Source organism: Dipodomys spectabilis, unplaced genomic scaffold, assembly GCF_019054845.1.
Source record: "Dipodomys spectabilis isolate Male_0828 unplaced genomic scaffold, ASM1905484v1 ptg000174l, whole genome shotgun sequence".
NCBI classification, from domain to species: domain Eukaryota; kingdom Metazoa; phylum Chordata; class Mammalia; order Rodentia; family Heteromyidae; genus Dipodomys; species Dipodomys spectabilis.
Genome location: NW_024870851.1, coordinates 1,813,820 through 1,840,639, shown reverse-complemented (window position 1 = coordinate 1,840,639; position 26,820 = coordinate 1,813,820). Strand labels below are relative to the sequence as shown.

Genomic DNA, 26,820 nt, shown 5'->3' with positions numbered 1-26,820 from the left:
TATGCAGAGGTAAAAAGGAAGCCTAAGGTAATTCTTATGACTGGGTAGATTCTTTTTCTCTTTCAGTATTGTTCTTCTTAGTAAATCTCATCCACAACTAGAATTATGAATTCCTAATTATAAGAATTACATTCTAAAACAACAAAAAGAATTACATTCTATACTACATTCTAACTCCATTTCTTGCTTTTAAATGGAAAATAAATTAGAACAACTACTAATAGCCAGTGTCCTTAAAAATAACAATAGTTTGAGATGTCTAGAAACTAAGTATATAGATTATATATTTTATAAATTAGATTATGTATTTTATAAATCACATTTCCCCCAGGTTTTGTAACTGAGTTTTTAGATTTTTTTAATTAAAAAAAAAAATTCAGGTCCTGGGGCTGGTACTCTGGCCTGGGCGCTATCCCTAAGCAACTTTTGCTCAAGGCTAGCACTCTACCACTTGAGCCACAGCACTACTTTCCACTTTTTCTTTTATGAACTGGAGATAAGAGTCTCATGGACTTTCTTGCTTGGCTGGATTCCAATAGTGATTCTCGGATGTCAGCCTCCTGAGTAGCTATGATTACAGGTGTGAGCCATCAGTGCCTGGCAGTTTTTAAATTTCTTTAATTAGTATACACTATACAAAGAGTTTCATCATGATTATTTCTATATATACATATAATGTACTTTGATTAAACTCTTCTGGATTACAACTTCTGGGTAGGGATGGAAGGGTAAAACTGGGGAAACAGTAAGGGAAGGGGTAATATTGAAATGTACTCTTTACCTGACGTATGTAACTGTAACCCCTCTGTACATCACCTTGATAATAACAATAATTTTTTAATTCTTCTCTATTATACTTTTTCACCACTTCCCTTTAATAGTTTTTAGTTTATTGTTTCAAACATATATACAACCCCATATTCCAATCATGGTCACCCTCATCATCCTTCCCTCTCCAGCTAGTTTCTCCTAAATAGTCCCTTTTTATAATCATGTATTATTATTATTATTTCTATTTCAGCTTTTAATTTTACATGAGAGAAAACATGTCTATCTTTCAGACTGAGCTTATCTTGTTCAATATCTATTTATCTGTTATCTACCCATCTTGATGTTTGATCCATTTTCCTACAAATATATTTTCTTTTTAAAGTGTTTAAAAAGTGAATGGAGTAAACAGAGGCTCCCTTCTACTGTACAGATTACAGAGTGCTTTCACTATAACCTCAACATCTTGAACAAAGAATCCTGGATCCTAAACAACAAATGAGCATTTCTGAAAATATTGCCTTGAAGCTCTCAATTTTCAGAAGTCCTGACTCAAGCTTTTAGATACCTGAACTTTAGCATCTTAAACAAATGTTCTTAAATTTTGTCAAATTTGCTTAACCTAAGGAAAAACAGAGAAAACAGGTTGGCAAGTGCCATCTTGTGGACTTCATAAAAACTGTTTTCTCTCTTTATGACAGTACCAGAAGCAAATCATTATCCATGTTTAATATTCTTAATAACAACAATGTTAATGTAATTTATATTTGAAGATTAATTTCTCAGGGTTCATATATCAACAACTATAATAAACTGCACTTATAGATCTAAGTAAGAGTATTCTAGGACTTAAAGTATTTATAGTCAAACTATTACATTTGATACTTTGTTCTCAGATACATTGTGCAAAAGCTTGAGAATCTGATAAGCCAAAATTTTAAAAGCACCTAGTCAGTAGAGAAGTAAGAACAATTTGAATTTTGAGATAGAGCAAACAAACATAGAGCAGCGTGCCTTACAAAAAGTAAAAAGGTCTTTTGTTTTACATAAAAAGTAAACCAGTGTCATCAAGAATCCTAAATTAGAGTGGAATTAATAAACCAATCTGTACATCCACTCTATCTCTGTGTCTTGATATTAAAAAAAAAAAGTTACAAGCCAAATTAAGAGTTAAGGTATAGGCTGGGCACCCATGGCTCACACCAGAAGGCCAAGATCTCAGGATCACAGTTCAAAGCCAGCCCAGGCAGGAAAGACCATGAGAATCTTATCTCCAATTAACCATCAGAAAACCAGAAGCAGTGTTTTGGTTCAAGTGGCAGAGTACTTGCCTGTAGCTGAAGAGCTCAGGGACAGCACCCAGGCCCAGAGTTCAAGCCCCACAACTGACAAAAAGAGTTAAGGTATATAGTACATAAACATGAAAAATCAAAGGCTAACAGAATACCCCTGGTCAGAGGCATATAACTGACTTTCAACCTTAGAAGTATGATGGTTTATTCTCTCACATAGTATTAAAAAAAAAAAAAAAAAAAAGTTGGGGCTGGGAAGGTGGCTCAGTGGTAGAGCGCTTGCCTTGCATGCCAGAGGCCCTGGGTTTGATTCCTCAGCACCACATAAGCAAAAAAAAAAAAAAAAGCCGGAAGGGGCGCTGTGGCTCGAGTGGTAGAGTACTAGCCTTGAGCTGAAGAGCTGAGGGACAGCGCCCAGGCCCAGAGTTCAGGCCCCACGACTGGACCAAAAAAAAAAAAAAAAAAGTTGCAGCATGCAAACTTTACAAAGTACTGCTTTTGCACAGAAACTGTAACTGTATTATTATCCCTTGTTCTTACACCATCTTAAAAAGATAAGGAAAAACTGTTTTTATCTAGTGTTTAGGTTCAATAATTGAATACATGCCAGGTACTAGTGGCTCATACTTGTAATCCTAAATACTAAGGAGGCTGAGATCAAAGCCTGCCCAAGAAGAAAAGTCCAGGTGACTCTATCTCCAAAATGGAAAAAAGCCGGACTGGTTCAAGAGGTAGAGCACCAGGCACTGAGTTCAAACCCCTATATCACACCCCCCAAAAAAAAAAATTGGAGACAATTTTTGATCATTTAATAAAGACTGAAAAGTTAGGTGGTAGCAGTTTTATACAAATGTACTATCTTAGACCTGGTACTGATTGCCAATTTTATCCATGCTGAGATAAAGGAAGGGGTAACTGGTAAATCTTTTTGATAGTCTAAATTGGTAAGATTAAAAAAAAAATTCTTTCACATAACTAGGGTTAGGGATATAGCTCAAGAAGCAGGCTTACCTAGAATGCACGGGTTCATTCCAGTTCAATATCCAGTACTGGGGGAAAATGAACATTCTAAAGAGTACCAACAAGCCAGAAAATGAGATTTGAGCCAAAGTGGTACCAAATAGTAGTAAAATATACGTTAGTATCTCTTTGAAGAATGTATTCTTATTCAAAAGATATAACTAGGCATGCACAGAATAACATATATTATGTTTTAATACAGGAATCCGCAACTCACTGGCTCCTATCACCCAACTCTTCAATCCTACTAATGCTTCATCTTCAGGACACTCCAATCCTCCCTGGTGTTCCTCTAAGATTAGTACAGGTCAGTCAGTTTTTCCATTTCCACAACCCTGAGTTTGCAATTGGAAAGCCACCAACTAACTTGTGGCTGTAGTTGCCTCACCACCAGTGCAAAGATGTGTTTTCTTTGGCCTGCACTATGTTTTTTTAGAGGCCTAAATTGCCAACATTTAAAATCAGGAAATTCCTCAACATTCCCTACTGTATATGGTAACTAGCTAACTGTCCACATTTGTGGCTCTGGTTTACATTTTATTCTAACTCCTCCAATTTTTTCTTCACAGTTCTTTTCCTAATATTCTTTTTTTTCTGAGCTGGGGGGGAGTGTGTGTGAAAAGGAGCACAAAAAGGCATCCAAGGTCATGCTTATGTTACATGGAATAATAACTGCTTAAGGATTCTTTCCCAGTTTTCTCCTTAGATGGTGCTTAACCCTGGTGCCACTATAGGCTAACGATGCAGCAATGCCTAGAGGTTTGCAGGGCACTTACCTTTCTCACCAGCATTCTAAAACATGAAACTGAGAGAGCTTTCTGCTTTACCTACCTTACAATTTGACATTTGTTACAATTTGACATCTTCTTTGAGGGAAGAAAAAAAAGAGGAAGAACATTATTTTGGCAAAATTTAAATTGGTCTAAAACTTAATAGAATTTTAAATACTCTACAACTTCCCCTGTCTGTTTAAATAAGGAAGGACTATACCATTTTTCAAAATGCTTTATAAGTGATTACTTACATATATATTGATATATTTAGTTGCCTTGAGGTTATGATAGACAGTGTTCTCTAGTAGCATTCTTTGGAGCTTTGACTATTTTAGAATAAGGCACTGGCAAAGTGAAATGCAAAGCCTATTAAATGTCATCACTAACTGGAGCTCTTTAGAAAAGAAACAGTAAAAAAAATTGACAAATATAGTAGAAATACATCTTTTCATCCAAATTTTCAGCATTAAGAAGGCACTATTTTTATAATTAAGAAAAAGTTTCAAAAAAATCAAAGAAAAGTTTGATAGTGATATAATTTAAGGACATTTGAGGTACAGAACATGAAGAGTTAAAAGTGGCATACTTCACTAGTTTTTATTATGATTTCTAAGTCTTCTTTAAAGTTGTAAATTTGAAAAAGTAATGCTCCATGGTAATTATTTAAAACTGATGCACTTTCTCTATATTAACAGATGAGTTTCACCTATAAATAGTCTTGGCCTATTAACATAGAGGTTATCAATTCAACAGTATTACCACAAGCTTGATTAAATTTTTAAATAAAAAATAAATGTCCATTTAAAAACTTTTACCTGAAGACACAGGATGACCAACTGCAACAAGGATACCCACAGGGCAGTATATTGGAAATGAACTTTACAACCTGCCGGGGGGGGGGGGGGGGGGGGGGGGGAGTGTGGAGGTGGGATATGGGGGAGGGAAGGGATAGTGGGACAGCACCAAGGAAGGGAAGGGGGGTAACAATGATCGACAAGTAATGTACTCATTGTCTTACTCATGTAGCTGTAACCCCTATGCTATGTACAGCACCTTTACAATAAAAAAAAAAAAAACCTTGTACCTCATTGGGCACCGGTGGCTCATGCCTGTAATCCTAACTACTCAGGACACTGAGATCTGAGGATCGCAGTTCAAAGCCAGCCTGGGCAGGAAAGTCTGCGAGACTCTTATCTCCAATTAACCACCAGAAAACCAGAAGTGGCACTGTGGCTCAAGTGATAGAGTGCTTCCCTTGAGCTGAAAAGCTGAGGGACACCATCTAGACCCAGAGTTCAATCCCCACAAATGACAACAAAAAAAAAAAACAACTTGTATCTCATCTACCTAACACAAGACTATAGATTTGAATCTGAGTATTAAAAACAAACTGCCAGAAGTAGCGCTGTAGATGGCTCAGTGGTAGAGTGCTTGCCTTGCATGCATGAGGCCCTGGGTTCAATTCTTCAGTACCACATAAGCAAAAAGAAAAAAGCCGGAAGTGGCGCTGTGGCTCAAGTGGTAGAGCGCTAGCCTTGAGCTGAAGAGCTGAGGGACAGCGCCCAGGCCCAGAGTTTAGGCCCCACAACCGGACCCAAAAAAAAAAGTAGTGCTGTAACTCAAATGGTAGAGCGCTAGCCTTGAGCTGAAGAGCTGAAGGACAGCACCCAGACCCCATGACCAACAACAACTATTTCTTTGAAATAATTTTTAAGAGTTAAAAGTTGGTAAAAACCGTAACAGAAAATGTCCAACATTTTCTAATCTTATAATAAGCTGTTTTCTATTATCAAGGGAAGAAGGAAAACTGATAGATTATTAGTATTAGATAATTTAAAAATTTTGTCTGGGCTGGGAATGTGGGTCAGTGGTAAAGTGCTTGCCTAGCACACATAAAGCTCTGGGTTTGATTCCACAGTACCACGTTAACAGAAAAAGCCAGAAGTGGTGCTGTGGCTCAAGTGGTAGAATGCTTAGTCTTGATCAAAAGAAGCTCAGGGATGGTGTCCAAGCTGAGTTCAAGCTTCAGGACTGACAAACAAACAAAAACAAACATAAAGATCTGTCCCTCTGGGCTCCCATGACTCACACCTGTAATCCTAGCTAGATTTGAGGATCATATATTTAACATATTGCTAAAGTTTCACACTTATTTTATATGTACCTTTACTTAGAGAAAACAACTTTGGGATGAGTGTGTGTGTGTTGTGTGTGTCTGTGTGTGTGTGTGTGTGTGTATGAGAGGGGGGAGGGAGATCTCAGGTGCTGTCTTTTAGCATTTCCACTCAAACTGGTGCACTACCACTGGAGCCATAGCTCTACTTCTGATTTGTTGCTGGTTAAATGGAGATAAGAAGTTTCAGACTTTCCTGCCCTGGCTGCTTTAGAACTGTGATCCTCAAATCTAGCTTCATGTGTGCTAGGCAAGCACTTTACCACTGACCCACATTCCCAGCCCAGACAGATCTTTTAAAATTATCTAATACTAATAATCTATCAGTTTTCCTTCTTCCCTTGATAATAGAAAACAGCTTACTATAAGATTAGAAAATGTTGGACATTTTCTGTTAAGGTTTACTAACTTTTAACTCTTAAAAATTATTTCAAAGAAATAGTTATAAAATTTTCAAATGCCTGATTTTCCCTAAGGTCAATTATTATACTTTAAAAGTAAGATAGAAGGAAAAGTCTGGATTAGACTCAAGTCAGTAGATTCAAGTATGATGAAAGCTGAATGAGGCTTCACCCCAAAGGTACAGGTCCTAAAAGCTGAATGGGTAATTGGTGATTCCCCCAATTCTTCCAGACACTGGCCCACATGGGGGTGGGGGGAAGACAAACAAACACAGACATATGGGGGAGGGGGAGAAGACAAGAGAGTCACTAAAGAGAACAAGAGCTCCTCTGTCTGGACAGACCTAGGAATAGCAGCTATAGGGTGGCAAAAGGAAGGCTTGTGGCTCTCCAGAGAACCAACTGCCACCTGGAAAATTCAGAAAAACAGGCCTCAGAGTGTTCTACCAATCTCTCTAATAATGTATAGCAACTGATCTGTTTCTTCCTTTCCTTTTATAACACATCTTGGTGCTTTTTCTTGTCCTTTTGAAGTAAATTTAACCTTTAACATCACCTAAAAGCACTGGTAAGCTCAGACAATTATTTTCCATTCAAAAAATATAAGTTTAGGGGCTGGGAAGGTGGCTCAGTGGTAGAGCGCTTGCCTTGCATGCATGAGGCCCTGGGTTCGATTCCTCAGCACCACATAACCAGAAAAAGCTGGAAGTGGTGCTGTGGCTCGAGTGGTAGAGTGTTAGCTTTAAAATGAAGAGCTGAGGGACAGCGCCCAGGCCCAGAGTTCAGGGCCCACGACCGGACCCAAAAAAAAAAAAAGAAATATAAGCTTTAAGTCTCTCGTTAATTTTTAAACATTATGAGGAAGAAAAAGAAATATGAATTGTTTTTGGTGTGTGTATTCTTTACCTATTCTGTATAAATGAATATTGAACATCTTTATAAATCCAAATCTGAGAAAACCAGCACCTGTAATTCTAATACTTGAAAGGCAATATCACCAAAACAATTTATGTTTTCACAACTGGCAGTCAATTTACTCAAATATTTTTTACAATTAAATTTAATATTATAAGCAACGTGGGAAATATCCAATAAACCAGTGAGTTATTTTCTATAGAGGATAACATATTCCAGCACATTCTGAAAAACAATTGCTAGTGTGAGCTTTAGTAAACTGCTTAGTGACTTCTATTTAGCAATGTTAAAAACAATTATCAAGCAGGGTATAGCAGTGTACATCTTTAATCCCAGCATTCTACAGGCTAAGACAAGAGGATCAGGAGTTTGAGATTGGCCTAGGCTATGCAAGAGCCTATCCAAAAAAAAAAAAAAAAGTCAAGTACAGCACCAATAATCCTAGTGCCTGGGAGGGAGAGATCACAGGATCACAGTTTGAGGCCAGCCAAGGCAGAAAAGGTTTCCAAGGCCCATTCTCAGACAATAACTTGGCATAGTGGCAGATGCCTGTCACCTAAAGCTAAGTAGGAATTCTATTAGGTCAGGTTATCAAGCCATGGCTCAAGTGGTACAGTCTTCAACACAAAAGCAAAGGAACAGCATGTAGGCTCTAAGTTCAAGCCCAACATGATAGCACCAAAAACAAGAGAGACACAATTGTAATGTTTACTGGGGGCTGGTGGCTCACACCTGTAATCCTAGCTACTCAGGAGGCTGAGATCTAAGGATCTCCATCCAAAGCCAGGCCAGGCAGAAAAGTCCCCTTGAGACTCTTTTCTCCAATTAACCACTCAAAAACCAGAAGTGGGGGTGTGGATCAAAGTGGTAGAGCACTACCCTTGAGCAAAAGAGCTTAGGGTAGAGCCCAGGCCCTGAGTTCAGGCCCCACAACCACCAAAAAAAAAAAAAATTCCTTGGTGCATGTACACACACACACACACACACACACACACACACACACACACACACACACACACACACACACACACACTTTAATGTATCCTCTTAATAACTTCCCATCTACTTCTCCCAAGCCTATTCCGGGATTATGCAATTCAGAATTGAGCTCAATCTATTACATTAGTACTGATACTTATCATAGTCATTTTAAATAAGTATTCCCATTTTAACAAGTGTCAAATTTTTTTCTCTCTTTTTCATTAGGAAAGAATGACATTTACATATGTAATTATGAGAAAACCACTGCTCTGTGGCACTAAAGTTGGGAAGAGGAGAGAAGGTCAAAGGATCAGCAGGTGTACAGGGCTAGAGAGATGAAAGTGGTAGAGATAGGAGTATATTGGCTGTTCTAAAAAAAAACTGATTATGGGAAGTGCTAATAGTTCATAATGGTGCTCACAAGGGTACTAAAGTTGAAAAAGTTATCACATAGAATGGCAAAGCATCACTCTAATCAGAAAGAAACAAGGCAGGGTTAGAGGAAGAAACTAATGAAACAAGGCAGAGAAAAATGAAACCCAACATGTTTACTATATTCTTACACTGTCTCTTTTCCTAAGTCACTTCAGATTCTTCTTAGAAGACAAACATTAATAAATAGCAAAAATAAGTCTTCTTTAACACATATAAAGATATATTTAAATGGTTGCATATATTCCTCTAATAACCATATGAAAACTAATGGAATATTCATGTAGCATACATATTTACTATTACAAAATATGCTGTTTTTGTTTTCAGACCTCTAAAAGGTTAAACTAGCCATTTTCATATTGAATTCCTATTCAATTTGATTATGTTCCCTGCAGTGAGGGAAAAACACGAACAAACCAAGTTAATTTATGTGCAATTTCTTTGTGCTACTGAAATGAAAATGAACAATAGCTTAATGAAGTAGAATTTGTTATCTAATTATGCCAAATAATTTACAAACATCTGTTGGTTGTTAGTAATATTATAGTTAAACCTCAAAGAATATGTTCCCAGAGAGACTTCTTTTTATTCAAGCCTGTATGTTTGCAGTTGAAGAATCCACTATAGAAGATGGAGCCAACGAATGACAGAATGGCACATGTAGTAAATTTGTTAAAATAACAAAAAGCTGGGTGAAGCAGGGCACTGGTAGCTCATGTCTATAATCCTAGCTATTCAGGATGAGGATCCAGGTTCAAGCCAGGCCAGGCAGGAAAGTCTGTGAGTGTCTTTTTTTTTTTTTTTTTTTTTTTTGGGTCCGGTCGTCGGGCCTGAACTCTGGGCCTGGGCGCTGTCCCTCAGCTCTTCAGCTCAAGGCTAGCTCTCTACCACTTGAGCCACAGTGCCACTTCCGGCTTTTTTTCTTTTTGCTTATGTGGTGCTGAGGAATCGAACCCAGGGCCTCAGGCATGCAAGGCAAGCGCTCTACCACTGAGCCACCTTCCCAGCCCCTCTGTGAGTGTCTTATCGCCAATGAACTTCCAAAAAGTCAAAAGTGGAGCTGTGGCTCAGGTGGTAGAGTGCTAGCCTTGAGCAAATAAAGCTCAAGGACAGCACACTAGCCCTGAGTTCAAGCCCCAGGATCAGCACAAAAATAACAACAAACTATATTATATATCATATGGACTGGAGCCCTACAATTAAGTCCCTAATCTAAGAGCTACATATTCATCTTAGTAAATAACATTCATCAAATATTTATTAAATAGCTGGTGCAGACTCTGGCAGTTAAGGATAAAGAGGTTCATAGCTTTTCCATTAGGGAACATGACTTGGTGGAGGAGACAGAACAGTTTAAGCCAATCATTATATTACCACAGATAAATGCTAGGGCAGAGGTATACAGGGCACCACAGATAGAGAAAAAAGGAAGACCACTTAGAAAAACTAGCTATTCATGCCAAGTTGTAAAAGATATGTAAAAGCAAGTTGGGATAAAAATGAGTTAGGGATAAAAATGAGTTAGGGCCAGGTGCTGGTGGCTCACGCCTGTAATACTAGCTACTCAGGAGGTTGAGATTTGAAGATCATGGTTCAAAGCCAGCCCAGGCAGGAAAGTCCATGAAAATCTTATCTCCAATAAACCACCAGAAAACCAGAAGTGGCACTGTGGCTCAAGTGGTAAAGCACTTGCCTTGTGCTGAAGAGTTGAGGGACAGTGCCCAGGCACAGAGTTCAAGCACTATGACCGACCAAAAAAAAAAAAGAAAATTAGTTAGGGCAATGATGGTGCCAAAGGCATACAGAGCAAATTCAAGTAGGTCAGTATAGCTTAAGCATAGCCTCTCAGGGGTGGAGAATAAAAGATAAAGCCAGACAAGAAGGTAAGCAGGAGGCCTTTCTTGACAGCTGACATGCTAACTAGGGAAGCTGTACTTACCCTGAATGGTAATAGAGAACCAATGGAGGATTTAAAGTAGAAAAGTGAACTGTGCAACTAATTTCAAAGGCAGATTTAATGTACGAGTAAAGTAACAGGAGGAAAAAAGGTAACTGAACACAAAAGTTTAAATGGTTCATGGGTTATGAATACAGAAATGATCATCCATTTTTATGTGGTTATTTGTTGTTGCTTCATTTATTCAATAAACTTGGATTGTGTCCTATTATGTATCAGACATCAAGTTTACATCCTTGATGTACTGAAGTGCCAAAAGAGAAGGGACTTCATCTGATTTTAGTCTTGATTACACAAGAGAAGTGATTGTTACATGTTGGCCTGTGTATGTTTTACATTTTCTGAGCACAGTGGAAATGTCACAATGGCCTGCACTATCAGAGATCTGATCTCTGCTGTAAATGCCCTGAACTAGGTCAAGTCTCCAGCACAGCATTCTCAAACACATCTACAGTGACACATGACACATCTTCAGTAACACATGTAAGGAAAAATATTACAGAACACTTTTTCAAGAGATTTAACAGAGCTGTCTAAACACAGGGAGAGAAATAGGGTTTGCAGCTTAGTGGTAGAGCACTTGACTATAGCATGTCTGAAGTTCAAGGTATGATGCCCAGAACCTCAAAAAAGAAACAAATGGAGAAACATTTTGATCTTTGTTCATAATTGTAGTAGTGATAATAGTGGTGACAATACTATATATATATTTTCAATACTGTACTATTATATTCACATACATGATTGCAATAATTTCTGCTTACATGAAAAACTTACCTAGAAAGAACTATCCCCTCACCAGGCACCGATGGCTCACGCCTATAATCCTAGCTACTCCAGAAGCTGAGATCTGAGGATCACGGTTCAAAGCCAGTCCAAGCAGGAAACACCATGAGACTCTTATCTCCAATAAACCACTAGAAAACCAGAAGTGGCACTGTGTCTCAAGTGGTAGAGCACTGGCCTTGAGCTGAAGAGCTGATGGACAATGCCCAGGCCCAGAGTTCAAGCCCCAGGACCAACCAAAAAAAAAAAAAAAAAGAATAGTCCCTCATATATAAGGAAACTAAGAGAATATACAGTTGATACATGGCAGAGAAAGGTTAAACAATCCTCTCTTACTCTAAAATCCAACTACACTGCATGCTATAGAAAGATCATCATCCATGATGTCTATTTCATTCAGTGAAATCTAAAGAACTTAACCGTAGTTTACAGGCCCCTAACTGATCTGGGTCCTCTCTCCCGGCTGTCTCTGCCCTCACCTGTTACCACAGTCCCATACTTTTCACCCTGCTTTATTTTTCTTCATAGCACTTGCTGCACAATATATACATTTTTATTGTTTGCCTTTCTCCCATCTTGAAAGCAGAAAACAATCCATACCTTGCACATATTGGAGACTCAAGACCATTCAACAAATAGATGAGTTAGCAAATGATAAAACAGAAAAACACAAGAGCTGTTAAGTAAAATATTAGAAAATAACACTTCTCTGTGTCTGCTTCCTCCTCTCATTTACCAATATTCTCTATCTTTCCCCCATCCCTACAAACCCTTCTTAACAATGTCTCCCCCTTTAAAGGAAACTTCAGTCACTGTGTTTTCTCTGGTAGTGCAATTCCCTCAAAAAAAAAAAAAAAATGTTTGTCCTAGGTCTTGTCACTTTAAAAAAAAAATCTCCAATCCATGAGTTAAAATAATTCTTCAGGGCTTTATGAAGATTTATATCTACATCCAGTCTGGTAGTCCTCATTCTTTACACTAGCATGTTATAAAATTCATTTGCCATGAAAGATCTATGGAGGGCTGGGAAGGTAGCTCAGTGGTAGAGCGCTTGCCTTGCATGCCTGAGGCCCTGGGTTCGATTCCCCAGCACCATATAAGCAAAAAGAAAAAAAGCCGGAAGTGGCACTGTGGCTCAAGTCGTACAGCGCTAGCCTTGAGCTGAAGAGCTGAGGGACAGCGCCCAGGACCAGAGTTCAGGCCCCACGACCGGACCCAAAAAAAAAAAAAGAAAGGTCTATGGAGGCAAGTATTTCAGTCCAGCATACCCCTCAATGGACAGCTACAGCACTCACCTGTTGTTGGTCCTAGAACAGGCTACTCCAAATCCCAAGTCATCTCTACTGATACAATTTCACAGCCAATGAGGAGCTTAAACCATAACAACAAAGTTCTACATAAAAGCCACAAAACAGAATATTCTGTGTGGGCTGAAAATATGTGCTAATGGCAGATTTGGGAAAAGCAGGAAGGCCAGCAGTTTGAAGAGCCTAGAGGATGCACTCAATGGAGATGTTTCCTAGGCTACATTCTTTTTTTATATCTTTCCTCCAATAATGAAATGTATGTAGTCCAATGAAGTTGAAAGGTAAAACAGCACAAGTAGAAAGGGAAAGGAACAACTTTCAGTGCAGCTGGGTGAAAAACAATGAGATGGCCCCATGCCACTCCACTTAGTAGCTGGCAACAGGCTTGAACTGACTCATCTTCCTCCTTCCACAAATTACTAAACTGTCACAACCAGTAATTCTTTCCAAGAAGTGGTCACTTTTCTCAGTTTAAACCCATTCAAAATAGGCAAGAGCACTTTACCTCTCAATTTTCAGAAACATGAAAAGTTCTAAAAAGTCCTGGGATATAAAGTCATTCAACTAAAACTAGTTTATTCTTTTTTAACAGTTTAAGAGAACTAAATTATTTAAACTGCTTTTGTTGTTTTTGTTGCTTTAGTTCAGATGGCTTTTTACCAATTACAGTTTAACTGAGATATACATCACATACTACAAAATTTACCCTTTCAAAGTATTCAAGGATGGAGCTGGGAATGTGGTTTGGTGGTAGAGTGCTTGCCTACCATGCATGAAGCCCTGGGTTCGATTCCTCAGCACCACATAAACAGAAAAATCCAGAAGTGATGCTGTGGCTCAAGAGGTGGAGTGCTAACCTTGAGCAAAAGATGCTCAAGAACAGTGCCCAAGCCCTGAGTTCAAGCCCCATGACTGGCAAAAATTAATTAATTAATTAAAGTACTCAAGGAGCCGAGTACCAGTGGCTCACATATGTAATCCTAACTGCTCAGTAGCTGAGATCTGAAGATCATGGTTCAAAACTAGCCCAGGGAAGGAAAGTCCATGAAACTCATCTCCAATTAACCACCAGAAACCTGAAGTGGCGCTGTCACTCAAGTGGCAGAGCATTCACCTTTAGTTGAAGAGCTTAGGGACAGTGTCCAGGCCCAGAGTTCAAACTCCATGACCAAAAAATAAAAATAAAAAAGTATTCAAGGACATGGCTCAAGTTATAGAGGACTTACTTGGCAAGTATAGGATCTGTGTCAAACCTCAGGACCACAAAAAAAAAAAAATTAAAGGAATAAGTAAAATCTATTAGTAAGTATAAAGTACAGTATATACACAAAGTATTCACTTTTATAAAAAGAAACTAAGAATTATATTTTTAACTGTTAAATGACTTTTTATTCAACATGATTTTTTTCTTTCTTTTTTTCTTTCCAGTCCTGGGGCTTGAACTCAGGGCCAAAGCCCTGTCCCTAAAGCTTCTTTTTGCTCAAGGCTAACACTCTACCACTTGAGCCACAGCACCACTTCTGGCTTTTTCTGATTATGTGGTGTTGAGGAATCAAACTCAGGGTTTTGTGCATGCTAGACAAGAATTCTACCACTAAGCCACATTCCCAGCCTTCAACATGATTTTTAAGGTAAAATATTGTCACATTATCCTGTGTTCTTAGTTTCCTTCTATCTTATTTTTAAAGATAGTAAGATTGTATTAATCAATAAAATATCAAAATTTTGAAAATCAATTTCAAAGAAAGAATAACTCAGAAATGGTCAGTAATTCAATTTGAAAACCAGGTTCAATGTTTCATGCCTGTTATCCTAGCTATTCAGGAAGATGAGACCTGAGGATCAAGGTTTGAAGCCAGGCTATTAGACTCTCTTCTGCAATGAACCAGCAAAAAAAGCAGGAAGTGGAGTTGGCTCGAATAGTAGAGAGCCAATTTTCAGCTTTTGAAGAAGCCAAGCAAGCCCTCAAGACCCTAAATTCAAGCCCCATTACTGGCTAGTGCTTGTGCATATGCACGCACGCACACATACACACACACACACACACACACACACACACACACACACACACACACACACACCGATATTTCTTTATTCATGGTACACAGATAGTGATAATTAAAATTATAACAGCTATAAATCTTTAGACTCTCTACATGGTGCCAGATCCCCACACAACATAAATCTTAAATTTTAAATACTAGATTTTTGACACTGGTAAAAGAAAAGATGAAGGCAAGCACTTAAATAATAGTGGTTTGAGGTCAAGTAAAAAGAGAAAACTTGGCTGTGCTTTCACTGGGCCACCTCACATTCTTCAGAACAAATTAAATATACATACATATATATATATCAGCAGAGACTGGGAGATGGTGGCTCTTGCCTGTAATTCTACTTACTCAGGAGGCTAAGACCTACTAATCGAGGTTCAAAGCAAGCCTGTGCAGGAAAATTTGTGAGATTCTTATCTCCAATAAACTTCCAAAAGGTCAGAAGTGGAGCTGTATCTCAAATGATAGAGCACTATTCTTGAGCAAAAATGCCAAGGGACTGCACCTCACCCTGACTTCAAGCCCAAACAATAAGAAGAAAAAAGAAAAATTAGCAGAGAATGTAGCCAAGTGGAACTTTCCTTTTTGGTCAAGTAAATCACACTAAAAATGTTCAACTGACTCAACTTTTTGAAAATAAATTTTAATTTCAGGTTAATCATATGAACAACAAGAAAATTTTCTAGCTATATATATAAAAAAAAGCCACAGCCTTATAATCACTCAGAAATAACTCTACAAAGATGTCTACAGGTGGGTGTATCAGGACCTTGACAATGCTAAAAAAAGATAATGAAAAAGTTTCTGTGGCAGAGGGTCTGAAGAAATATGACAAGAAAATATTAAAAGTGATTCATGGGGCTAGGAAGTTGGTTCAGTGGTAGAGCGCTTGACTTGCATGCTCAAGGCCCTGGGTTCGATTCCTCAGCACCACATAAGCAGAAAAAAAAAAGCCAGAAGTGGTGCTGTGGCTCAAGTGGTAGAGCGCTAGCCTTGAGCTGAAGAGCTGAGAGACAGTGCCCAGGCCCAGAGTTCAGGTCCCACGACCGGACCCAAAAAACAAAACAAAACAAAAAAGTGATTCATGGCAGAGCATTATTCAAGGTGCAGCCAACAGAGGGATCATACTGAAATTCCATCTATCGGTCTGGGCAGTAAACCATTGCCCCATTAAGCTATAAGTGATGGAAAATACTGCCCAGGGATGCCCTGGCAGACTATTTATTTCCCCAATTTGGCTGAGAGCTCTATTGGCATGGCCAATCAGAACACCCTCTCAGGTACACCAGCTAAAATGTTCTAAATTTGATGATCTGATGATCTCAGACTTCTCTATTATCCCAGTAGTTACAAAAGAACATGTGCTTCCCTACCAAGAAGGTTCAACAAAGCCTATACTTGGTTATGTACCAGTAACTACATGGAATTGGGTAGTGAGCAAATTGGGCGCATTTGGTATAGTTCTAAAAAGACTATGGAATAATACCAATATTCAAGCACTAAGAAGTTATAACAGAAGTCTGCTGAACAAATGAGCAAAGTGGGTGGGGTCTGAGTTATAGCCACATAACTTTTGAGATAGGATGATTTAAAAAACTATCTGAAGGGGGGGAGGGGGGAGGCTGGGAAGGGATGTGAAGGGTAAACAAAGGAGGAGGCTGCAATACTTGGTAAGAAATGTACACATTATCCTGCCCATGTAATTGTAACCCCTCTGTACAGTATGTTCACAAATAAAATAAAACATTAAAAAAAAAAAAAAACTATCTGAAGGTTCATACTGAGACATGGGTCAAGAAAAAAGTAGAGAAAAATGGTTACAAATCCCTGAACTTTCAAAGATGCACATTTTCAATGCCCAAATGAGACCATAAAAATCATAAAAGAAGCTGGCACAGGTGGCTCACACCTGTAATCCTAACTACTCAGTAGTCTGAGAAACGAGGATCACAGTTCAAAGCTAGCCAGGGCTGCAAAGTCCCTATGACTCTTATCTCCAATTAACCACCAAAAAACTGGAAGTGGTGCTATGTATGGCTCAAGTGGTAGAGCACTGGCCTTGAGATTAAGAGCTCAGCTCACAAACTTTCTATATCAAGATTCTGTACATTTATAAAATGCCTGAGTAGAATTATAAGACACAAAGCAAGGGATAAACTATTCTAGGTGCAAACTGTTGATCTTGGACTTGATGACTGACAAAACATGTTCATCTAATCTGCTTTCTTTCTCCATCTTCTTATCACCATCTAACAGAGCTTTATCAACTCATTACTCCTCCATTCTAAGTTGGTCATTAAGAGTAAATATACATTGGAAATAAAACTGAGTGATAGCATGCATGTCTGGCATATATGAATCTATTAATTCAACCGCCAGCACTGTCAATTTTTTCTTCTTCTAACCCTTGAACACTTCTATTAACATATACAAAAAGGTATTTTTAATCAAATTTCCTAATAGTTACCTTTAATTCAATGATACTTAACTGTTTCAAGTGCTTAATCATGGGGGAGGGGAGTGTCTTTGAGCAAAGGAATCTACATTATATACATTTATTTATTTATTATAAAAGTGATGAACAGAGGGGTTACAGTTGCATAAGTCAGTGTCTTGCTCTCTTGCTCTTCTCTTACTCTCTCCCAGTTTTTCCCTCCCATCCTCACCTACAAGTTTTACAGTTCATTTTCAACAGTGTCTAGTAAGTTATCACAGCTCCATTTGTTCACTCTTTGTCCCACCCTTTGTGCTCCCCCCAACCCTCCCTTAAATAAACTTACAAACAAGGCAAAAGATAAACAAAAACAGAAACAAGGAGAAAAAAATCACCTCTTATTTCCTTTTCTTGGAATTCATTTCAATAAATATTAACGATAATATGCACATAGTTACTGTGCCTTTGTGATCCTCTCCTAAGAATATCCTCCTTTGGTCTTCTACATTTTTTAACAGACATCCAGATTAGTTTACAACCACAAAACAGCTGTTGATCTACCACTACTTTAAAAACCTCTTCACATGGACACTTTCCTTTGTAACATAGAATGTTCACATTGAAAGGAAGTGAATCTTGTTTCCTCCAAGTGGACTTTAAAATCTTAAAGACACTTTATTCTGACAGGTGGGAGATATTTCTTACACTTTGGTCTAGAGGTCAAATTCCACGTGCTGGTGTTCCTCACCCCTGCCTAGATAAACACATAATTTTTGAATCCTTGAGAACTTATTTTCCCCAATTTATCTGTTTTTACTCACCAGAAATGTCAATATCCTAAAAGCTAGACTTAAAGTTTCCTTTTGAAAGTCTTCAAAGTTCAGAATATCACTTTAGGGAGGAAATGAATTTAGGCTACTTGTTTTGGGAGAAATCTACCTCTGAAAATACGCTGATTAACTACAACAGACTTTTTAAAAAGTATGTCCTGGGTAGAACCTTCCATCATTTTTAACTGTTTGTACAAAAGTCCACATTCAAGGAAAGAAACCATTCCTATTAAATAATGGAGATTAGATACCATGTACTGGGAAACAGGAGAAAGAAGAAACAAGGAACTCAGACCCCAGCCACTTAATTCACATCGGAGTATTTTCATCGAAAGGAATTTAAGGCATGTGACCCCTCTAATGTGCCTCCTCAAATAACACGATTAAAACTTCACTGGAAATATGATAGTCTGGATAACTTTTCTAAGGCTGTCCCTAGAGCTATCAGTGGCAGATCACTGTACCCTGATTATGGAAAAGCTGAAGAGTGGGAACATAAATTTTCATATACTAGGTTTTCCTGATGAGAAGTTCCTAAGTACCAATCAGTTGCTTTGGTAAAAGAAAAAAATACCTTTTCAGTCCTTCAACCCGGCTCATTATCATTGGAAAAGAGAGGGAAGGGGGACTTTCAAATCCTAACCACTGAAACAATAGTCCTGCAGTAATGCCATGTCTCTTCTAGTGAATACTCACAAATACGCTCCGGATTAGTTATCTTCCAGTAGCCAACTTTCTTCCGTCTGCTCTCATTCGGTAGAGTACACATTTGCAATTTCAACCAAGATTAAGTTCACAAATATTTTCAATGGAACATACAGAGTTCAAAACCAAAATCTCCCAGCAATTCAACAGGAAGCAACAGCCGCACTTGGGTCATTTTAGAGAGGCTGGAGATGCTAACACATCTTGTTTAAAATAAAACTTTCTAGCCTCTTTATTTCCCGACTAGGGAAAGGTAAGGTTGGACCCAATCGCCAACTTCACTCTCAAGTTGGCGTGGGGGAGAATCACTGTGCGTGTACAAAGCACCCAGCACCTCCCAGCCAACCCAGCCCTGAATTGGTCAGGGGAGCACACGCCCATCGGCTCTGCCAGGAGAGGAAACAATGGGAAAGGCGCGAGGGAGGCAGCCCCGCGCTCCGGGCACCGCGACCCCGCGGCCCGAGCCGCGCCCCTCGGCGGGCGCCGGGCCCCCGTGGCCGCCCTCCCCCCCCCCCCCCGGCCTGGGCGCGGCCCACCTGCGGCGGCGCGGGGCGGGGCGGGGCCGGCGGCACTTACCGAACAGGGTGAGGGCCATGGCAGCGGCGCTCCTGCTCGGGCGGCTAGCCGAGGCTCGCGCTCCTCCCGGCGGCCCGGGATCACCGCACCGGCCCAGGAGCGCTCGCACCTCGGAGGGGCGTGGTGCGGGGAGGCTGCAGGCCGGGACGCGAGCGGCCGCTGCAAGAAAAAGTTGTGCACGCGTTATTGTGGGGCGCGCGGGCCCGCGGGGAGCCCGCTACCCCTCGACGCGCCGGCACTTGTCGCAGCCACCTGGCCGCTGCGCGGGAGGGCGGGCAGGAGGGACCGAGGGGGGCGCGCGCGCGCGCGGGCGGGCGGACGGCGGTACCTGCGGGGCGGGAGGCTCGGCTGAGGAGAGGCGGCGCCGCAGTGGCGGTGACGGCGACGGCGGGGAGCGAAGCAGCCCGGCAGAGCCCCCAGCGGGGCGCGCTCACTCCGCATCCCGCGGCCTCGCGGACGCCATCTTGCGAGAGCGTCCCCCCCGCGAGCTCGGCCGCTTCGCCTCCTCCCGCCGGGCCCCTCGGGCGGCGCGACCCGGTGCGTTCCCATGGCAACGGGCGCGCGCGGGGCGCGGGGGCGCGCGCTCCTTCCCCGCGCCCTCCTTCCCTGCCCTGCCCTCCTGCTCGCCCGCCCACCCGGAGTTGCGGGAGGCTGGGGTGAAGGAGGCCGCCGGAGGGGCTAGGGCGAGGCGGGGCGGAGCGGTGGGTGTCGTTTCACTGAAATCCCTGGGTTTCGCTGCTATTTCATGAATGAGGTGTGACGGGCGCGGAGGAGGAAAGCTGATCCGCTGCGCGGAAGCTGGAGAGTGGCGGAGGAGGCTCTGCGGGAACCGGCAGCCCGGCAGGGTCGCCTGGGGCCGGGGTTGTGGGCAGACGCCTCCTCCAGGCGCCCTCAGGGCTAGCGCGCGGGAACCCAGGACCCCGGGCCGCGGGGCGACCCGCGGGACTGGCTGTGGCTTTTCTCCCCGTTGGCGTGTAGGAGCCAGCAGTAGTCTGATCAGATGCCATACACTGGGAAACGGGCTTAAAAAAAAGAAAAAGCGACCCTTCGGGGACCGCCTGAAATACTGAGTCCCAAGGCCCACGCTCCAGCCCGGGCTCCCCCTCCCACACCACCCCTCCAGTACTCCGGCTCAGGAAGAAATCAGCATTCCTCCCAGACCGGCGCTTCCCGGCCACAAAAGACTGTTCCCTGGAGCTCTTGGTATTTATCTGCTAATCACTAGCAACATCCTCCGTTCTGATGTTCTCTCCTCACCTTTGTCTTTGCCTGAATTAATGAGGAGTCATCTAACACCTAGAGACTATCAGCCAAAAGATGTTCTTGAAAAGCTAAGCTGTGATGTCGGGTTCACTTTAATGTATTCAAAAACTCAGTATTCTCCAGTTGCTATATTCTTGCCTTTCTCTTGTTTCTCTGCTTAAGGTTTGATACTATTTTGGTATCTAATCATCTACATTTCTCTTTGGTGTTCATTACTTCCCAAAATACATCCTTTCCTCTTAGTTCATCGGATTCCCTAGTGTCATTTTTCTCTTTTCTCCATTTTTTTCAACTAATTTTTTGAAATTACATAAAAATCTATTTAACGTATCTTAGGGATTAAATCTCTACAAAAATTATAATTACTTCAAATAGAGCCATGGTTAATTTGTCATCATCATTTCATAGCAAATCAGAAGAAGAAAAAAAAAAAGCAAAGCTGGTGGGGAGGAGCCAAGCCTTTTGTTTCAAGTCAGTTAATTCTACAAGAAAGAAATAGAGAACTCTGCACGAGTGAACAAATACTTAAGATGCTGTTTGCTTGAAATGTTCTAATATAAAATGACTTTCCTGTAGTCACAGCTACAAAAATAGATCTTGAAATCTTTTGACTTTAAATATTTGATGAATAAAGGGACTCTGTATTTTAAGCAGCATTTTTAGCTTATGAAAAGCACACCCAGCTCATGAAGATAAATGAAAACTCAAGAAAGCTCTATGGGACAGATTTTATAGCCCTGTAAAGATTGTGCAGGTCCATTCTGAAACCAAATAAATCAGAAACTAAAGACTCCATTTACTTTCTCAACCACTGATCTTCAATCTTTTTTTTTGGAGGGGGGGAGGAGTGTGTGGGGTAGCAGAGGGACTTAGTTTCTCCTTCAGGCTTTAATGAAAATATATGCACACAAAATTTTTTTCACACAATTTCAGGATGACTATTTAGCATCCCTAAATTAGCCCCTACCTATACTTTGCAATCTCAGAACGTTTTGTCTTTATTCTTTAAAAAAAAAAAAAATTGTCACATGGAACCATGGCATTTTACACATGCAGGGACCTACACTCGATTCCCAGGCAAAAACAAACTGAGGACCCCTTGGTAAAAGATTTCCCTGAGATCCATGCACCTCCTTAGTGACAGAACTCACAGGAAAATCTGAGGCTTCTGCTGTTCTTGAGACCCCCTCCACCCTCCATCCCCCACCAATTTAGAGCTTGCATGGTTTTAATTTAATAGGAAAAATCTGCTTAGTATTAGAAGCAGAGTAGCAAGGGGGGTATTTTGTCCTTAGTCAGTTGGTATGTATGTTTAGGTTCTTTAAGAGTTTGGGAGGTTGCTGTATGTCCAACAAGGCTAAGAGAGGAAAAGTGCTTTTCTCTTTGTTAAGCCCTTTTACAGAGGTGACAGAACATCCGATTTTAGATGCTACAGGTTAGCTGTCCCTTGGGGAATTGTCCTGGGGATGAATCAGAGAGAAATAACTATCCTGTGCCCAGACTGATCCCTCCCCCAACATTTGTACAGCGAAGATTTGCTCATTAGACCAACTCTTCACTCTTTAATAATTGTGGACAAAACTAAATGCTGATTAATGATAGACTCAGTAAAGTTGTGGGGGGGCTGTTTTTAGGGTACTGGGTACTGATACTGTTTGGAACAATACAGTTTGAACATTGCCATGCATCTTTTCAAAACCTCTAAAAGATGCCATGCATCTTTTCAAAGCTTTCCCTAAGTGATGCCTTTCCATTGACTTCTAAATGGTTTGATGCTCTAACAAAATGCTTTCAGTACTTGATCAAAGTGCTCTGCCTTGAAAATGGTATTGATGTTTTTAACAGTGTTCTATCCAAGAGAATTCAGGGTGCTTCTTTCCTCACTTAGCTAGAAATATAGCCATAGCCTTTGGACTGCAGATTCAATGAGAGGAAGGGCGTTAACTACTTAGAGGTGATTATTATGGGTGGTGACCTCAGTTGTTTATAAAAGTGGTTGAAAGATGAATTGACTTCATAACAGTTATGTTTTCATTCAAAGATTTAACTTTGTACTTAACAGGAAAGTAGTTAAAAAAAGGCTTGTTTTGCCAATATTTCAGTTCTGGTTCTTACCTTCCTCCCTCATAACATGAAAGATTAGGAGGGTTATCTCTAATTCCCCTTTTAGGTTTATCTACCATTGTGATATTTAAAAATCTAACTAGATTATGGATAAAACAAGATGTTTTTATTTGAATCTCTAATATAGCTAAAGTATTAAAATATCTAAAAATCATAAATAGCCAAGGTAATAAAGAAGTGATATTTCATTAAAGCATTCATACTGCAATTCCATTTGTAGTGTGTTTTACTCATAATATTACATTTATTGTATACAGAGTAACCTTTTTCGGGCTTAACAGCATTAAAGTAAATGTCTGCAGTGAACACTCTTATTTGAAATTTATTAAAACTGTCCCTTATTTTTAACTTTTGTTGTCTAAACAGAACTCAATCCTTTAAGATTTGTTTTTTGGGGGGGAGGGTTGGTGGGGGGGGGTCATGGGACTTGAACTCTGGGCTTGGATGCTATCCCTCAGTCCTTCAGCTCAAGGCAAGTATGCTACCACTTGAGCAACAGTGCCACTTCCGTGGCACTAGTGGTTATTGGAGATAAGTGTCTCACTGACTTTCCTGCCCGGGCTGGCTCTGAACCGTGAGTCTCAGATCTCAGCCTCCTGAATAGCTAGCATTACAGGCGTGAGCCACTGGCTGCCGGCTTGATTGTTTTTCTACCTCTTCAACTAAAGACTATCAAGAGTTTCTTAGATTTTCTTTTTGTTACTCACTTAGTTTCACTCCCCTTGGTAAACATTGGTTTGTTCCTCAGTTTTGACTGAAGCAGAAATTAACAAGGCAAGTCCTGCCTCACAATAACAAGTTAAAATTATAGCACTTTATCATGTCAACAGAGTTTTAAACACTAGGAATACCGATGGTATTATCACAGGTCCAAAAATAGTGCAGAAGTTTACTGTGGAAGAAAGAAATATTACAGTGTATTTCTGCTTATGTGTCAGGAACATTTTCTATTCTTCATTCACCCTGAGGAAGGTTAAACTTATACATTTATATATTAGCAACATGTGACATTCTCCCTATCCTGTTTATGTTATCACTGGATATATTTGTTTCCATTGTGTGAATTTGTTTAGTGCATTCCATCTGTTTATAATAATGTTTTCCTTAAACATTTAATTCAAATGAGGTTTTTTTCCTCCCATCTATCTCAGACTTTGAAAAGAACACATTACCTGATATTTGTGTTTCCAGTACCTCTAATTAGTACTTTTACAGGACAAGGCCATGTGCATACAAGTAACTAAGACACTAATTCTCTTGTGCATAAAGATTCAGACCATAAAACTGTTTGGGGGAAAATAAGAATTGTGTTATAAACTGTAAAATTGGCCATTAAACATTAAGTAATTTAATGTTTAGGAGACTTAATTGTATTACATTGGCCACTAACAAATTATAGTCATTGGAATAATAGCATACCTTAGAAATTATGTAAAATTCAATATGAAAAATATATAAGAAACCTTAAGAACTGAAGACTCAGTTTCCCTGTACACCCAGTGCTTGTTTATAAATACTATGGCTAGTCCTATGAAAATTATGCTAAATGGGACAAGTACTAAAAATTTGCATATTACAGAAGCAAGAGTACTAGGCTAAAATATATTCACTTTCAAACTAAAAAGAAATTGAGTAGAAGCTGGGGGAGGGATGAATGGAGAGAAAATTGAATTTAAAATCGCAATTTAAAAAACAGGTTTTCTATCTTTGGCTCAGAAAAATGTTTCTTATTAATTACTCCAAGTGAAGAGGAAATCTTGATTCAGAAAGAGGTATAGCCACAGGTACTAAGTTAGGATGTTCTAAAAAACCCCAAGTCCTGTTTTAAATTTTTAAAATATATATTTTATTGTAAAGATGCTGTACAGAGGGGTTACAATTACATGAGTAAGGTAATGAGTACATTTCCTCTCAAGCATTGTTACTCCCCTCCTTTGTTTTTCCCCTACCATCTCTTCCCTTCCCACCTCTCAACTCCTTCCTTCCCCCCTACCCAAGTTGTAAAGTTCGTTTTCAACATAGTGTCTTGTACATCTCATTGTTACAATGGGTCAACCTGTATCCTTGTTTCAGCATTTTATTATTTCCCTTCCCCTCCCCAAATTAGAAAAATGTACATACAAGATGCAGAGTACCAGAATCAAATACCGTGAAAACAGGGGTTATATCATGGGGGAAAAACGTACAAAAGAAACAAAAGAAATCGCATAGTAGGCTATAATTACTTTTAAAACAATAGCAACAAAGAAAAAAAACTCTTGTGTCCCTATTTTGAGGTTCATTTCACTTAGCACCATCTTATATGGTCATATGTGCATAGCTTTTGACCTTTTCTACTGTTTTAAAATTGTTGCAATTGTATGCCAGTCCTGAGGCTTAAATTCGGGGCATGGGTGCTGTCTTTGAGCTTTTTTGCTCAATGGAAGTGCTGTTCCACTTGAGCCACAGCTCCACTTCCTAAAATTTATTTTGATATAATGTCAAAATAGTCCTGGTTCCAAGTAGAGAAGGGATGGAGAGGAGGGAGCGGGAGGAGAGAGGGAGGAAGGAGGGACAGATCTGCTTTTAATTTGTTTTGAAGCCATGTTTCTTTTTTTTTTAATGCTTATTTCCTGTTGAGAAACAGCAAATTTTTAGGAACTTTTTGTAGACAAAAATTTGTTTCAGATACACATTACGAAGGATTATAATGATCATGGCTGATCTTAAGTGAGTTTTTATTCTATGCCACAATCATGTTAGAATACTTTAAGCCAGTATTTCTATTCAAGTATGTTTTTCAGAGGTTACCAGGCATATCTAATGCACAGTGCGGCTAAATGTCTATTTAACTTGAGCAGTTGGATTTCTGCCAGACTTTTCAAGAGGCTATAAGGGGATTTGGCGACAAATCAAATCTCCCTACCATGGCCATGGTTTATCTGGTTAATATGGGTGTCCACAGTAAGGATGACTTACTCAAGCTCATTACATTTATATAACATGTGTGTATTTGACAAATTCCCTCCTTCCAACTTTTCTACCACTCTGTAGCAAGGCACTTTCAAATTCAAATTTACCAAAATCCCTCCCATACTTCTGGCTATATGGCTTTTCTGCTACTCTCCTCAGCCCTATTTCTTATTATATAAGATATTTTCTAGGTTCTGTGTGCTTTCCTTAATCTCCAACTTGCCCGGTGAGCAAGAATCTTCCTTACGGTCAACTATCTCCAGTCTAACACCACCAAAACAACTGAAAAATCTGGGGTTTTTTTTCTTAATGAAAGAGTAAAAGAGAAAGAAAGATGACCCAGACAAAATTCTAATAAATTTCTTGCCCTACATACAATGAATATCAGGAATTCTGTGAAATATCCTGTGTACATTTTTGCATTTGAACCTCATAAATACCATCTAGGTAGATGTTGGAATCTTAAGATTTCTAACTCAGATCGCCACTGTCTTTCCAGCTAGAACCTGCCACCTTTCTATAAACCAATTATTTGCCACAAGCATATTTAGACACATAGGTATAGTTTTCACATGAAGTATCCTTCATTACAAAAGTTTAGCTATACTATTTGAGTTTAGAGTTCATGCTCTGATTTCAATCCAGTTTAAAATTTAAACCTTTAATCCCTTGACAAAATACATATTGATAATATTTCCTAGAAGTTCAAATACACAAGATGAAATTCAAGTAATAAAGCAAATCACAAATATAAAACATCTGCTATGAACTCAGTATTTTTGCAAAGCTCTGTTTTTTTTTGTCGGTCATGGGGTTTGAACTCTGGACCTTGGCACTGTCTCTGAGCTCTTCTGCTCAATGTATACATCTATCACCTGAGCCATAGTGGCACTTCTGGTTTTTCTGGTGGTTTATTAGAGATTAGTCTCATGGACTTTCCTGCCTGGGCCGGCTTTGAACTGCGATCCTCAGATCTCAGCCTCCTGAGTAGCTAGGATTACAGGTGTGAGCCACTGGTGCCTGGCTGTAAAGCAGTTCAACAAAAATTTTACACATATTTTGAGCAGACAGTCGAGA

General features: G+C 39.8%; 1 protein-coding gene across 2 annotated transcripts in view; it reads right to left on the bottom strand.

Moving 5' to 3' along the window:
- The window catches only part of Chn1 (chimerin 1), a 157,817-nt gene extending 137,973 nt beyond the window's left edge, over window positions 1–19,844 (bottom strand). The window contains exons 1-2 of one of the 2 annotated variants that reach the window (XM_042694228.1): window positions 19,733–19,844; window positions 19,405–19,563 (exon numbers count right to left, since the gene is read on the bottom strand). In XM_042694228.1, the coding sequence (XP_042550162.1) occupies window positions 19,405–19,423 (19 nt within the window). In that variant the 5' untranslated portion in view covers window positions 19,424–19,563; window positions 19,733–19,844. Of the gene's footprint in view, window positions 1–18,819; window positions 18,937–19,404; window positions 19,564–19,732 lie in introns of those variants that run through there. The other variant, XM_042694227.1, reaches the window with a different exon arrangement.
- Between the last annotated feature and the right edge of the window lie 6,976 nt (window positions 19,845–26,820).